We start from the raw sequence: 12,966 nt of genomic DNA, 5'->3' as shown, positions 1-12,966 counted from the left end.
ATGTGCATTTAACTCATTTATATGCTATTAATCTACTGTTTGAACCTGAATTAGAATTCATAGTCCTAAACTTAGCTTATTTTATATATGACTACACTGACTATATTTTCCTTCCACAGCAATACCTTCCACATATCATACCATTATTATTAATAGTAATCATAAAACTTTGTTAGTAGAAATAGTCTGGTATACCATAAAATTCTCTCAAATTTACCATTTCATTTAAAAATTTTTTATTGATATATATATATATATATATATATTTTGCATCACCCCTAAAACCCCCCTACATTTTTCTTCCTTTCCCCTCCCAAATTGCTGTTCATTATAACAAAGAACGTTTAAAAAAAAAGAAAAAAAAGAGCAAAAATCAACAAAATCTATCCATCCATCTATCTATAAGTGACTATTTTTAATGTACCATCCCATGGATCCCTCTACCTCTGCAAAATAGTGAGAAGGAGGTGTCTTTTCTTATCTTTTTGTGGCCAAGCTTGTGTTTTGGTGAGTTTGCAGGAAAAAAAAATACCCACCCACATTCATTTTCATTTGTTTCATGGTGATGATTGTTCTTTGCATTTACATTTTGTAGTAATTGTGTATATTATTACTTTCTTTCCTATGCTGTCTTTACTTTACATAAATTCATGCTAAGGCTTTCCATGCTTCTCTGCATTCATCATATTTACTTCTTATAGCTTAGTAATATTCCACTGTATTCCCACATCACATTGTATTCCTATAGCTATCCCCTAATTTATGGGCATCTACTTTGTTTCAGTTTTTTGCTAAAGTGCTGCTATATTTTGGTTGATATAGTCAATCTTTTTATCAATGATCTTGTTGGCATATAAAGAAACAATGGAATCTCTGGGTCAAAAGATATGGCTGTTTTGGCTAATCCATCTGTATAATTTCATATTATATTCCAGAATTACCAACCAATTCACAGCTGTACTAGCAATTCATGAGCATACTTGTCTTCCCCAAACTTCTTTCAATTTCACCATTTCATTTCAATCTCCCTTTCACCATAACTACCTCATGAAGTAAACTAGACCTCCTGATTCATATGTGGAAATTGAGATTCATAAATGTAAAGAACCTTGACTAAGATTTTAATAGCAAGTAAATGGTAAATTTTGGACTAGGATGAAGGCTCCCATATTCCTAGTCTAGCCTGTTTTGATCACAACAGGCTGTATTCTAATGATGCAGGTCAATTCTCTGCACTCTGGACAGATATACTAGACTTCAGCAGGATATGAGGGAAGATTTGCACAATTTGGTAAAACAGTGATTTTCCCTTGAATTTGTACTACCTATGCACAGTGGCAAAAGTCTTGCATATGATCAATTCTGAGAGCTCTAAAGATTTCTTCTGTAGCTGATACCATATTAGAAAAAATCTACTGGAGCCTTGATGACCTGCATGACCTATTTATACAATGAAGGTCCCTAGATACCAACTCTCTAATATACTCAGAAGCTTCAGGCCTGTGAAACCAGCAACGTACTGCTTCCACTTATGAACAATTTTTATCTGTCTCCTACAGTTGTCTGAGTCTCCACCTCACTTCCTAGTAATCATAGATGTATATAACTCAGAGATAGTTCTCCCTCAGCATCTGGAAACAGGAAAGCAAGAAGTATTATTGAGGTGGCAAGCGTTTATATTTGCATAATTTGTTGGAGTTCACAAAATACTTTTGAGTAGATGGAAAAAAATGTTGTCTCTGGACTCAAAGGACCTGGCTAAAATCCAGTGTTTGAGACCTCGCAAGTCAGTTAACTTTAAAGGGCCTTAGTTTCCTCATTAATAAATGAGGGGTTTGGACTAGATAACTGAGCTATCTTCCAGTTAAAATCTGTCATGCTATGAAATTATCTATATTCATCACAAGTCAATGAGATAATTCAATTCACCAAAAATTTTATTAAAGCTTTAACGGTTTAGAGATTCAAGAAACAAGTACCTACCTGCTGGAAACTTATATTCTATTAAAGATAAATGAGATGTACATATATACAGATAAATAAGTATATGATGATCTGAGGGGAGAGTACAGCTTCACATCTCTTCCCTGAGTCTTTAAGGAAATTTGTAATTCTAAGAATGAGTGCAATCCAGGCCTGAGGGGAAGCACCTATAAAAAGACACATAGACACTAGAAATGAAAGGTCAACATGGAAAGTGGCTAAGAAGTCAGTTTGGCTGAATTGTGAATTATAAATAAAGTAGTAATATGAAAAGTCTGGAAAATTGGAACTACTTCTGTTTTTTGGTTTTTTTTTTTTTTGGTTTTTTTTTTTTTTTGCTTTTGGGGGGGAGGAGGGAGGAAGAAAAGGAATTTAAATGCCAGTCTGTTTTGACCTAGTTATATCTTTGCTAAGTCTATATCCCAAAGAGATCAAAGAAAGAAAGAAGGGACCTATATGTACAGAGAAATTTACAGGAGCTTTTTTTCTGAAGTAACAAGCAACTAGAAACTAAAGGGTACATGATAACAAAGGAATGATTCAACAAATTATGATATATTAATGTAATGAAATTGTACCATAAGAAACCTTAAAAAGAGAGAGAAAAAAATGGGGGTGGGGATTGAAACCTACTGAGATTTGTATGAACAAAATGAAGTGGGCAGTACAAAGAAACCACTTTATACAATAACAAGGATACTGTAAATACAAACAACTTAGAAAGATTTAATAATGCCAATCAACACGATGGCCAAATATAATTCCAGAGGACCAGTAATGAAGCATGCTACATCCTGACAGAAAGGTAATGAATTCAGGATACAGAAAGAGCCTTTTTTTTTTTTTTTTGACAGGAGCAATGCAAGAATTTCTTTTGCTTAACTATGCTTATATATGTATATACATTTTACAAAGGTTCTGTCTTTTTTCTAATGGTGGGGGTTGGAGTATGTAGAAGGGATAAAATAATCATTTTTTTGTTTATTAAAAAAATAAAAATTTATTTAGAAAAAGACTTTTAAAATGCCAGAGTGAATACTTTGTATTTTGTCATAACAACAATAAGGACTGACTAAAAATAAATAAGATTTGATAAAAATAATTCCCTTTTTACTGATAGGAATGAGGTGAATTATGTTATACCTAATGAGTGGTGGAGCCAGGGGGCTGCCTAAGTCTTGGGGATATCCAGTTTTTTCCTCCACAGCAATAGACTGCCTGGAACCATATGGAATGTATGCCAACAGTTATGAAACTAGGTCACAATGCTAGTTTTGTTAACAAATTGACGATCAATTTGCCATAGGGCAAAGAGAGGCACAGTCACCCAGGTAATTCATCAAGAGAAAACCAAATGGTGACAAACTGCTTGATTCATTGTAAGCCCTGAAGATGTAGTAATACCAAATCTATGTTGATTTCAACCAATCCACCAGAAATAATGATAGACAGTAAAATTATAACATCATAATTATTGTCTGACAACTTATTATTTTCTAGCTGCTTGAAAATAAAGTATAATAAACGATACCACTATCTTTAGCTCCAAATAGAACTTGAGAGAAGATTTTAGAAAGGGGGACAATAAAGAAGCCATATGACTAGATTGAAAAAGGCAAAATTATTTGGATTCAAACTGATTTATTTTCTTAAAAGAAATCATGTTTTCTATCGAACATATATAGGACTGCTTGCCATCTAGGGGAGGGGGTGGAGGGGGGGAGGGGAAAAATCGGAACAGAAGTGAGTGCAAGGGATAATGTTGTAAAAAAAATTACCCTGGCATGGATTCTGTCAATATAAAGTTATTATAAAATAAAAAAATATATATATAGTCATGTTTTCCAAGTAATCATCACTGAACTCAGCAGGAATAGATACCATGCTCAGATGCACAGAGGACAAAGCTGAGATAGTTAACAGAGTGGATGACTGATTTAAGATCCAAAAAGGATAGGCTAGAATATTTGGTTGAATCTAATAAGATGCAAATGAAAATTGCAAAGAGGCAAATTAAAGTCTAATACCAGAAAGAAAAAACTTCTTTAAAATGAGAACTATCTATAAGTAAAATGGGCTGCCTAAGGGGGTGATAGGTTCCCACTCAATGGGAATATTTGAGCAAAGGATGGGATGACTTCTATTCAGTTAAGTTATAGGAGCAATTCTTTTTCAGGATATACTGGACTGGATGACTGCTCTAATTCCTTCCCTAAATGCATGATTCTGTGAAGGTAGAAAATGTTATTTTTGCACTTAATCCTCATCGGGGTAAAGAGCAGTCTTTAGAGAAAAACTAATGAGGGGAGAAGACACTTTACTACATAACTTCACTATCATAAAATCAAAACACTGAGCAATATTCCAAAAAGATTTTTAGACAAGACTAGCCACCAACTGTATACAAATTGCACAGCAACACAAAGCATTAAAAAAACCATAAACTTTCAAGTGAAACAGTCAAAAAGATCTGTAATTTCATTTCACTATACTGTGATCATTTTAGGTCTTTCTTTCTACACCCAATGATATTTAAGGCTTAGTGATTGCAATATCTATTGTCGTCTAACTCTAAATCTGTTTCATCTTAGAAACTGCTTTTCTTATGCCCAATTAAAAGTTATTGAGATATTTATTTGCACCAATACTTTATATATATTTTAAGCTATATTCAAACTTTAGCTCATTCTTCAAATATAAGCTTGTATATGAAGGAATAAAATTTAATAGCACAAACAAATGTAATTATCTGCAACGTTTTTTTTAACCTTAATCTTTTCAGAGATGAGAATTTACCAAAACAAACTAAAATACCAAACCATACTGATATGGCAAATATTTTTAAAGCATCTATGGCCTATAAAGTACTATAATGAGCTCCTAAAGGATATAAACTTTTAGGTAAAACAGGGTTCCTGCTCCTGGAGCTTCTAACAATACAGGATAGAACTTTGCCTTTGGCAGCAGGCTTTCTGGAACTTGGCATCATGCCACCTGACAATATGAACACATTCAAGGCCCACTCAACATTTCATTGTACAATGCAATTTGGACCCAACCCAAGGGGATTTGATCACCAAAGGCCCAAAGACTTCATTGTGAGGCATTGTCCCTTTACAAACTACTGCCCTTCACCTTCATGCCTTTTATCTCTTTACTCTTGGCACCATCCAGAGCAAACTCATCTTGATTTATGATGTGCCATTCAACTGATGCTTCTATTCTAGCTTGAAATATCTATGAGGTCTGAGTTGGGAAACATTTATAGAAAGCATGTTATTTTGAACAAAACCATAGAGCAAAATTCAGCCATGATCATAAATATTTAGAGCAAATGCATGAAACTGTAAAAACTAACTGAATTTCACAGAAATCAAGACCATGTCCTTGAGTCAAATGAGCCTTCTCAGGTGGTAGTACTTCTCCTCCAACCAACAAAAAAAGTGATGTTGCATATTTCCCATTTATTTGGTATTATTCCATAACCCAAAAGGTAAATATAAATTCCTATAAGGCAAGGGCAGTTTTCATTTTTGTTTTTGTAGCCCAATCATCGAACATTGACTGACTCATAATGGTTGGTTAATATGTGCTTGTTGAATTAAAATGAATTGCTGAACATGGGCCCAAGAATGAATCTTGACTAGTACAGTGGAAACTATAATGGAAGGGGAACCATGAGGACTAATGTTTTGAATAAAGATAACATAATTCCTTACAGTAAATTAGCACTTGTCTGGGCCTCAGTTTCCTCATTTGTAAAAGAAGGGGACTGTCCTGGATATGTTTGACTTCTCTTATGCACTTAATCGTCATTTAAGTTGCAATATAGCTATTTGCATACACATCTCTGAACCATAAGCTCCTAAAAATATACTCCTTTTCAGTGCTTTGCACATTAAGTAATTACAATCAATAATTATTTATTAAGCAATTGGTCAGCTAATTTATTAAGCGCCTACTATGTGCCAGGTTAAGTGCTAGGGATAGAAAAAGAGGCAAAGGACAGATCCTTCTTTCAAGGAGTTTCCAATCTAATGGAAGAGACAATAAACTATGTACAAACAAGCTATATGCAGGATAAATAGGAAATAAGAGATGGAGCCCTTAATTTATAAGGGGTAGAGAGGGCACTTACTATGCAATAGGTACTTAGAATACAAACAAAAAGGAAACAATTTTTCATTTGAGAGACTTATATTCTGCAACATTATTGACTGATCATACTTCACACTCACTTCCTGACAGCAAGATGATAGATTCAAGATGCAGAAAGAGACATGCATTTTTGGACACAATGTAAAAATCAGTTTTGTTTGACTAGCATATTTGTTTCAAAGATTTTGTCTCTCCCCTCTTTTCCTCCTTATAGTAAAAGCAAAGAAATATATACATATTTTACAAAATAAATATGTTAGTTTTATAGTAGAGACACTAGCAGCTGAAGGTGATTCAGAAAAGGTTACTTTATGATAGCCTTTGAATTGCACTTTAGACATTGATTCTAAAAGGTGAAAGTCAAAAAGGATTGCATGGCAGGTACAGAGGGACAAACTTCACAAAGAAAGGAGTTGGAAGGTGGAGTAATAACATTTGAGGAATAGCAAAATAAATAAATGAATAGAATACCTAAGTTTTAGAGGGCATGAAGGGAAATAATGTATAATAAGGCCAGAAGAGTAATTTGGAGCCAGGCAATGGAGGGCTTTAAATGCCATTTTAGTTTGTATTGGGTCTCAGATGGAAAGGAACCATAAGAACCAGGGAAGTGACATGATCAGGCATATCCTTTAGAAATATCATTTTTGCATTTGTGAGAAGGATGAATTGGAGAAAAGATAAAAGAATCTCATTTTAGATCTGAAATTTCATGATACCCCCCCCTTCTCCTCACAGTAGAGCAATGCTTGATACAATATGGCTTATTAGGGTACAATTAAATTATTTTTATGGACAGTTTGTATCCAGCTATAAAATATATCACATTTATTCAAAGTTATTTTTGCAAATTATTTTAATAACAACTTAAGGATCATAGGATGTAAAATCTATAATAGAAGTCATAGTAGGAAGAGTTTTACTCTATCATTCTCTCTGCCTCTGACATCTTGAATTCTACCTTTTAATGGTTTAAGCTCTCCCATGGGCCCTCTCTTTTGACTGTTAACCAATGAAATGGTTAACACCCCCATTTTACAGATGTTGAATTTAGACTGAGTTATAAAATAATTAGCCAAAATCACAGGAGCAGGCATTGGACCTGAAACCAGGGAGACTCAAGTTCAAATCTGATGTGTAACCCTGGGAAAAAGTCACTTAACCTCTGGACTACCAGTTTCCTGATCTGCAGAATGGGAATAACAATAGCACCTGCCTCCCAGAGCTGTTGAAAATAAAATATCTGTACTGCAACATATCCAACATATAAAGGATTGCTTGCCATCTAGGGGAGGGGGTGGAGGGAGGGAGGGAAAAAAAATCGGAACAGAAACGAGTGTCAATATAAAGTAATTATTAAATAAAAATTTAAAAAAATAGATATATATTTGCAAATAAAACAAAAAAAAATAAAATAAAATAAAATATCTGTAATTTGTATACTTTCAAAGTGCTATATAAATACTACTTATCATCATCATCATCATCATCATCATTATTATCATTGCACTAATCCTAGATTACTATACTCTTGAGAACTACCTACATTGAATGCTACTTTGAAGTGATTTCTATTGTGCTTGCTACATACAGTAAAGGGAAAATGTCTTAAAATAGCAGCTTCCTAAATGCGGATTAACTGGATGTATGATGTTAGCAATAGTCTGATCACAAAAAGATCCAAGCCCAGCACTGGCTCCCTGGTTACCTAGGTTTCCTTTATAATAGCTTAACAAGATGCAGCCAGGGTATACAAGAAAAGCTAAGAGCCCTGAATCCGGAGTCACAGAGTTAACTAAGCTCCAGTCCCAATCTCTCCATTTATGTAACAACAGACAGTTTTTCTCTCTGGATCTCAGTTTCCTCTTCTTTAAGATAGTGATTTAGTCTAGATGAAATCTAGGGCTTCTTCCAGATCTAATTTCTGATAGCAAAAGCAGTGCAGATAGTAGAGAGGGTATTTGTCTCGGAGTCTGCAACATCTGGTTCATAATACTGCTCCCGGATACTAACCAGCTGTGTGACCTGTAGGAGGTGGGAAGCATTGTAAAGTGGAAAGAATAACTGGTTGAGGAACCAGAGGGTCTGGGTTCAAAACCCACTTCTGGGAGTTACTAATTGAAAGACCTTAAGGAAGTCATTTGGGCCTTAGTCTCCTTATTTGTAACAAGAAAGCAGCTGAATTACGCATTGATTTTCCAGATTTAGAGCTACAACCTCTCAGTTCTTCACTTAACCTCTCCAAGTTTCAGGTTCCCCATTATAAAATGGGGCCTATATCACCTGCACCTTATGTCATGAGGCTGTGAGGAACAAAGAATGTACACATCAGGTGCTTAGGAAACTTCAAAATGCTACATAAATGCATGTTAAATTATGAACAACACATCATTCTTATGCAGGCCTTTTGGTTTTCTCCAAAAAATAGTAGTTTAATTCTAAGAGGCCAAGATCCTGCATGGGATAGAGACCTATGAGTTGTCTAAAAATGGCAACCAGATTCTCTCCTTGATGTGCAGTGCCCAGTACTGAGGAGCAAAGGTCCTCATCTCTTCCCAAATACAACTACTCTTTTGTCATTTTTTTTTTTTTTTTTTTTTGCGCTTTCAAGGTTACCCTTGATATTCACTTTAGCAAGATTTTACAAGGATACTAAATGAATACCCCAGAACACACATTTGGCTGGTTTTTTGGCCTACTCTAGGAGAGGCCTTGGATATTTTCTTTTAAAAGATTCCAAAAGAGAGGTAGGTTAAGTAAACTAGTCTGCTTCAATCAATTTGATGACCACAAAGGAGTCATTGTAGCAGAAGTAGAAAGCAAATAGCAAACCCTGGGCCTTTGATAAACATTCAAAAGATTACAATCAATAAAAGCAAAGCCTTGCAACCAGTTCCTTCAGTCTTCCTCCCCTCTCCTCCACCCCCAGTCTCCCGCTGTCCTCCAGGGATTTTGGAATATTTACATTGTAAACTTAACATAAGCTTAGCTTTTTAAAAAAGCAATTTAAAACCCCTCACATCTTTTTTTCTTACAGAAAAAAAACTTTCACTCCCTCAGTCGCCCAATTTACCTCACTTCAATATTAGCCCCAAGCTAAGGAAAAGGTAAATAAAATATCCCCAGCTGTTTTCTCCTCCAGTGGATCAATAACTTTGCCTCAGTCCTAAACTAGGACTTAAGAGGCCAAAGTAACAAAGAGAAGAGGCCTGCTTGGTTTTGTCAGGAAAGCCCGGTCCTTAGTTCTTGCAGGCTGAGATTGGAGATTAGCTCTCCTCCCCATCACAAAAGCCCAATTCAAAGATGCTCTGGACCGGTTTATCTACATAAACCCAGGGGATCAGAGTTCCCTCCAAAGGCAAGCGGGGAAGATCCTTGTGTATTTCCTGCCTCCCTTGGTGGTCCTACCTGAAGAGGGATGAGGAAGAAGGGGAGAAAGATGGGGAAGGAGAGAAGTATGGGGAGAGAACCAAAGGATCCAGTTCTTCCTGCACTGAGAAGAAAAAGGATGCGTTTTGCAGGCCCAGAGACTTTGACCTTTGAATGCACATGCAGAGGGAGGTGCTCGTGGTCGTGGGAGGTAGGGGCACTTTTAGTGGCCATGCCTCAGAAGGGGAGAAAAGGAGAGAGGGGAGAGGGAGGTCTGTGCATCACTCACCTCCTGAAGTCAAAGGGCATGTTGGTGCCGGCCCCTGGGAGGGGGGACGGCCCCGAGACTGCAGGGGACCACGGCCGGACTGGGGATGCGTGGGTTCAGCGCCCGCCCCCTCCCCCGGGCGTTACTCTTCAAGCCTTGCCGGCTTCCTAGCCGGGAAGTGACGGGGCTTTAGGACGCTTTGCATCAGCCCATTGGGCGCTGGCGGGAGACGCTGGAGCGGCTACTTCCGCTGCCCAGTTAAAGGGGCCCCGGGAGCAGGCTCTGCTGGAGAACACGTGGGGATACCGCCGAGAAAGGCGGGCTTGCTGATACGCTATATTGCAGCGCGGGAAGGGTAGGGAGTTGGGTTGGGTTGATTTGGGTGGGGGGCGGGAAATGCTACGTTCAGTTCTCTTTGTTCCTCGCCCCCCACCGCCCTGGTCTTGGTGGCAAACAGCCTTCCAAATGTTCCGCCTCTATTGCAAGGGCAGGTAGTTCAGAATCCTCTAATATTCTCCGTTATCCTCCTCTTCCCCTTTCAGGAGTCACGAAGATGGGGAGCATCCAAGGATTCTCCCGTTGGCATCGCGATTTCGGATATTTTTACTAGTTGATCGTCTCTCCTCCTAGCTTTTCTGATTTTCTTCAAGTCCCAGTTAAAATCCCTCTTAAGGGAAGCCTTTTCTGATCTCCAATGCCAATCCATTTCTCCTGCTAAATTAGTCCCGCTTATCCAATCCAATCCCGCTTTGTATTAAGTTGTATTGGTATTGTCTCCCTTATAAGAACAAGAATTGTCTTTAGCCTTCCTTTGTATCTCCAACGCTTAGCATAGTGACTGACGGTGCCCGGCACTCTTATTGAGTCATTTCAATCGTATCCGACTCTAACTGACCCCATTTTAGGGCTTTCTTGGCAAAGATTCAGAAGTGGTTTGCTATTTCCTTCTCCAGTTTATTTTACAAATGAGGAAACTGAGGCAGGGTTAAGTGATTTGCCCAGGGTCACACAGCTAGTAAGTGTATAAAGCTGAATTCGAACTACTGAAGATGTTTCTTACTGATTGCAAACCCAGGGCTCTATCCACGGTGCCATTTAGTAAGCCTAATAAATACTTATTGACTATCTAGAAGTGAGGACATATTCCTTGTGGCTTTATGGAAGTGGAAAATGTGTCTAGCTTCTATAGGGCCTTATGCACTAAAATGAGAAGTCAGTATTCTTATCGTTGGCTTCCTCCATCAGAGCCAAGCTTTGTGTACTGTCACTATGTGTATACCCAAGAGTCTGGAAACCTGTTACCACCAGTTTAAGTCTGGCTGAGGCTTTAAAAAAAATGCTAATTGTCCTTCAGAGAGAAGTCAAATAGAATAGTTGTATAGAATTAGCTAACTGGCTCAAGCCAGCTGAATAAAAAGAATTTCTAGCCCATACTCTATATTCCAGTTTGTATGTAAATAGGCCTTATAGCTAGTACCCCAACTTTAACTCTAGGACTCCTTCATTTACCCAGGCCAACCATTCTATCTACTATCCAATCTCTCTGCTTTGATTCAACAAATTTAATATTGAATACCTGATTATGCATTATCCCTGCAGTAGGATGGATATTAAGAAACATAATCAAATTCTCTTATCCTAAAATCAATCTAGTTGGGAAAGACAAGTTTCATACTTATTCAAACATTTATTATGAAAATTTTAACAATAGTAATAGCAGTTTACATTTTTAAAGGCTTTAAATTTTTATTTTCCCTACAATTGTTCAGTTAAGTGGATATTGATCAATCAACTAGGAATTATCAAGTACTTTCTTTTAGTCAGGCATTATCCTCCTCTTAGAGATTAGGAAAGTGAGATTTAGAAAGTGAAGCAAATTGCTGTGATCCCATAGACAGTTATCTGACAAAGAATGTAGGCTGAGAATTATTAAGAATTTAAGTGCATAGCACAATGCTAGGTCCTGGAGGAGAGGTAAACATTAAAAGAAGAGTCTCTGCCCTCATGGAGTTTACAGTCTAGTGGGAAGATACAAATAACTATAATTACCATTGTGCCTATATTCTCTCAATCTCTCCAACATTGACTATTACTGAGTCATTCGTTTTACTTACTACCTGGGTAACCTGATTCAAGTCATTTTGTATCCCTTAATCTTAATTTCCTCCTTTTTGAACTGAGAGGTTTGGTGTCTTTTTGGCTGTAGAGTTTATGAATCAGAAGTTTTAAAAGGATGTTTTGTATTTTAGTTTTGCAGTAGGAATCACAGAATTTCTGAATCTAGTCCAGTCCTCTTCACTTTATCCAAGTGCAATCCTCTCCTTTTCTCTTGAAGATTCCTCTGGGAAAGCTGAAAATAGGTGCAAATTGGATTTTAGAGCTAAAAATATTCTTGTTTTATACTTTATGAATAAAGTAGACTCCTAATAGACTGTAATAAAAACAATAAGTGTTTTGTGATGTCCAAAGGTGATATACAAGGAAGGCATCTTAAAGGAGATAGTATTTGAATGGACTCATTTCAGGTTAAAATTTTCCTCAGTTACATTAAATTTATAAATGTCAGATTTACCTAGAGACCTCAAAGTTTATCTAGTTTGGCACCTTCGTTTCACAGATGAGAAAATGGAAATCCCAATGTATAAGTGATTTATGGAAGCTCAAACTGCGGCAGAACCATGATTCAAACCGAGGTCCTCTGACTACTAAGTGCTACTCTTTTCAAAATACTAATCATTATAGCTAAGTGGTATACTAAAAAGGTGAATTCCCCTCCTTTATAGTAGGAAACTGAGGTAGTTAATAATTTTTACTAGCCATCCTGATATACTAAAGCTCCCCTACTATCTAGAAGAGATCACACTGATCTGGGAATCAGAATCAGCCAAACAGGAGAAAAACTGAGAATTCCTTAAGCTATAGCACATCAGAAATTCTTTGTAGTATTTGAACGTAAGAAATTATTTGCTGAAAATGTTTGTGGCAGCCCGTTTTGTAGTAGCATGAAACTGGAAACTGAGTAGATGCCCATCAGTTGGAGAATGGCTAAATAAGTTATGGTATATGAATGTTATGGAATATTATTGCTCTGTAAGAAATGATGAGCAAGATGATTTCAGAGAGGCCTGGAGAGACTTACATGAACTGATGCAGAATGAAATGAGCAGAACCAAGAAATCATTATATAT

General features: G+C 36.8%; 1 protein-coding gene across 2 annotated transcripts in view; it reads right to left on the bottom strand.

Annotated features, from left to right (window-relative positions):
• Positions 1-9,991, bottom strand: part of ERGIC1 (endoplasmic reticulum-golgi intermediate compartment 1) — a 141,386-nt gene extending 131,395 nt beyond the window's left edge. Inside the window, exon 1 of one of the 2 annotated variants that reach the window (XM_051978911.1) lies at positions 9,800-9,991. In XM_051978911.1, the coding sequence (XP_051834871.1) occupies positions 9,800-9,819 (20 nt within the window). In that variant the 5' untranslated portion in view covers positions 9,820-9,991. Of the gene's footprint in view, positions 1-9,549; positions 9,742-9,799 lie in introns of those variants that run through there. The other variant, XM_051978910.1, reaches the window with a different exon arrangement.
• Between the last annotated feature and the right edge of the window lie 2,975 nt (positions 9,992-12,966).

The sequence above is a fragment of the Antechinus flavipes genome, chromosome 2 (assembly GCF_016432865.1).
Source record: "Antechinus flavipes isolate AdamAnt ecotype Samford, QLD, Australia chromosome 2, AdamAnt_v2, whole genome shotgun sequence".
In the NCBI taxonomy this organism is placed as follows: Eukaryota; Metazoa; Chordata; class Mammalia; order Dasyuromorphia; family Dasyuridae; genus Antechinus; species Antechinus flavipes.
This window is presented reverse-complemented; position numbering and strand designations above follow the sequence as displayed.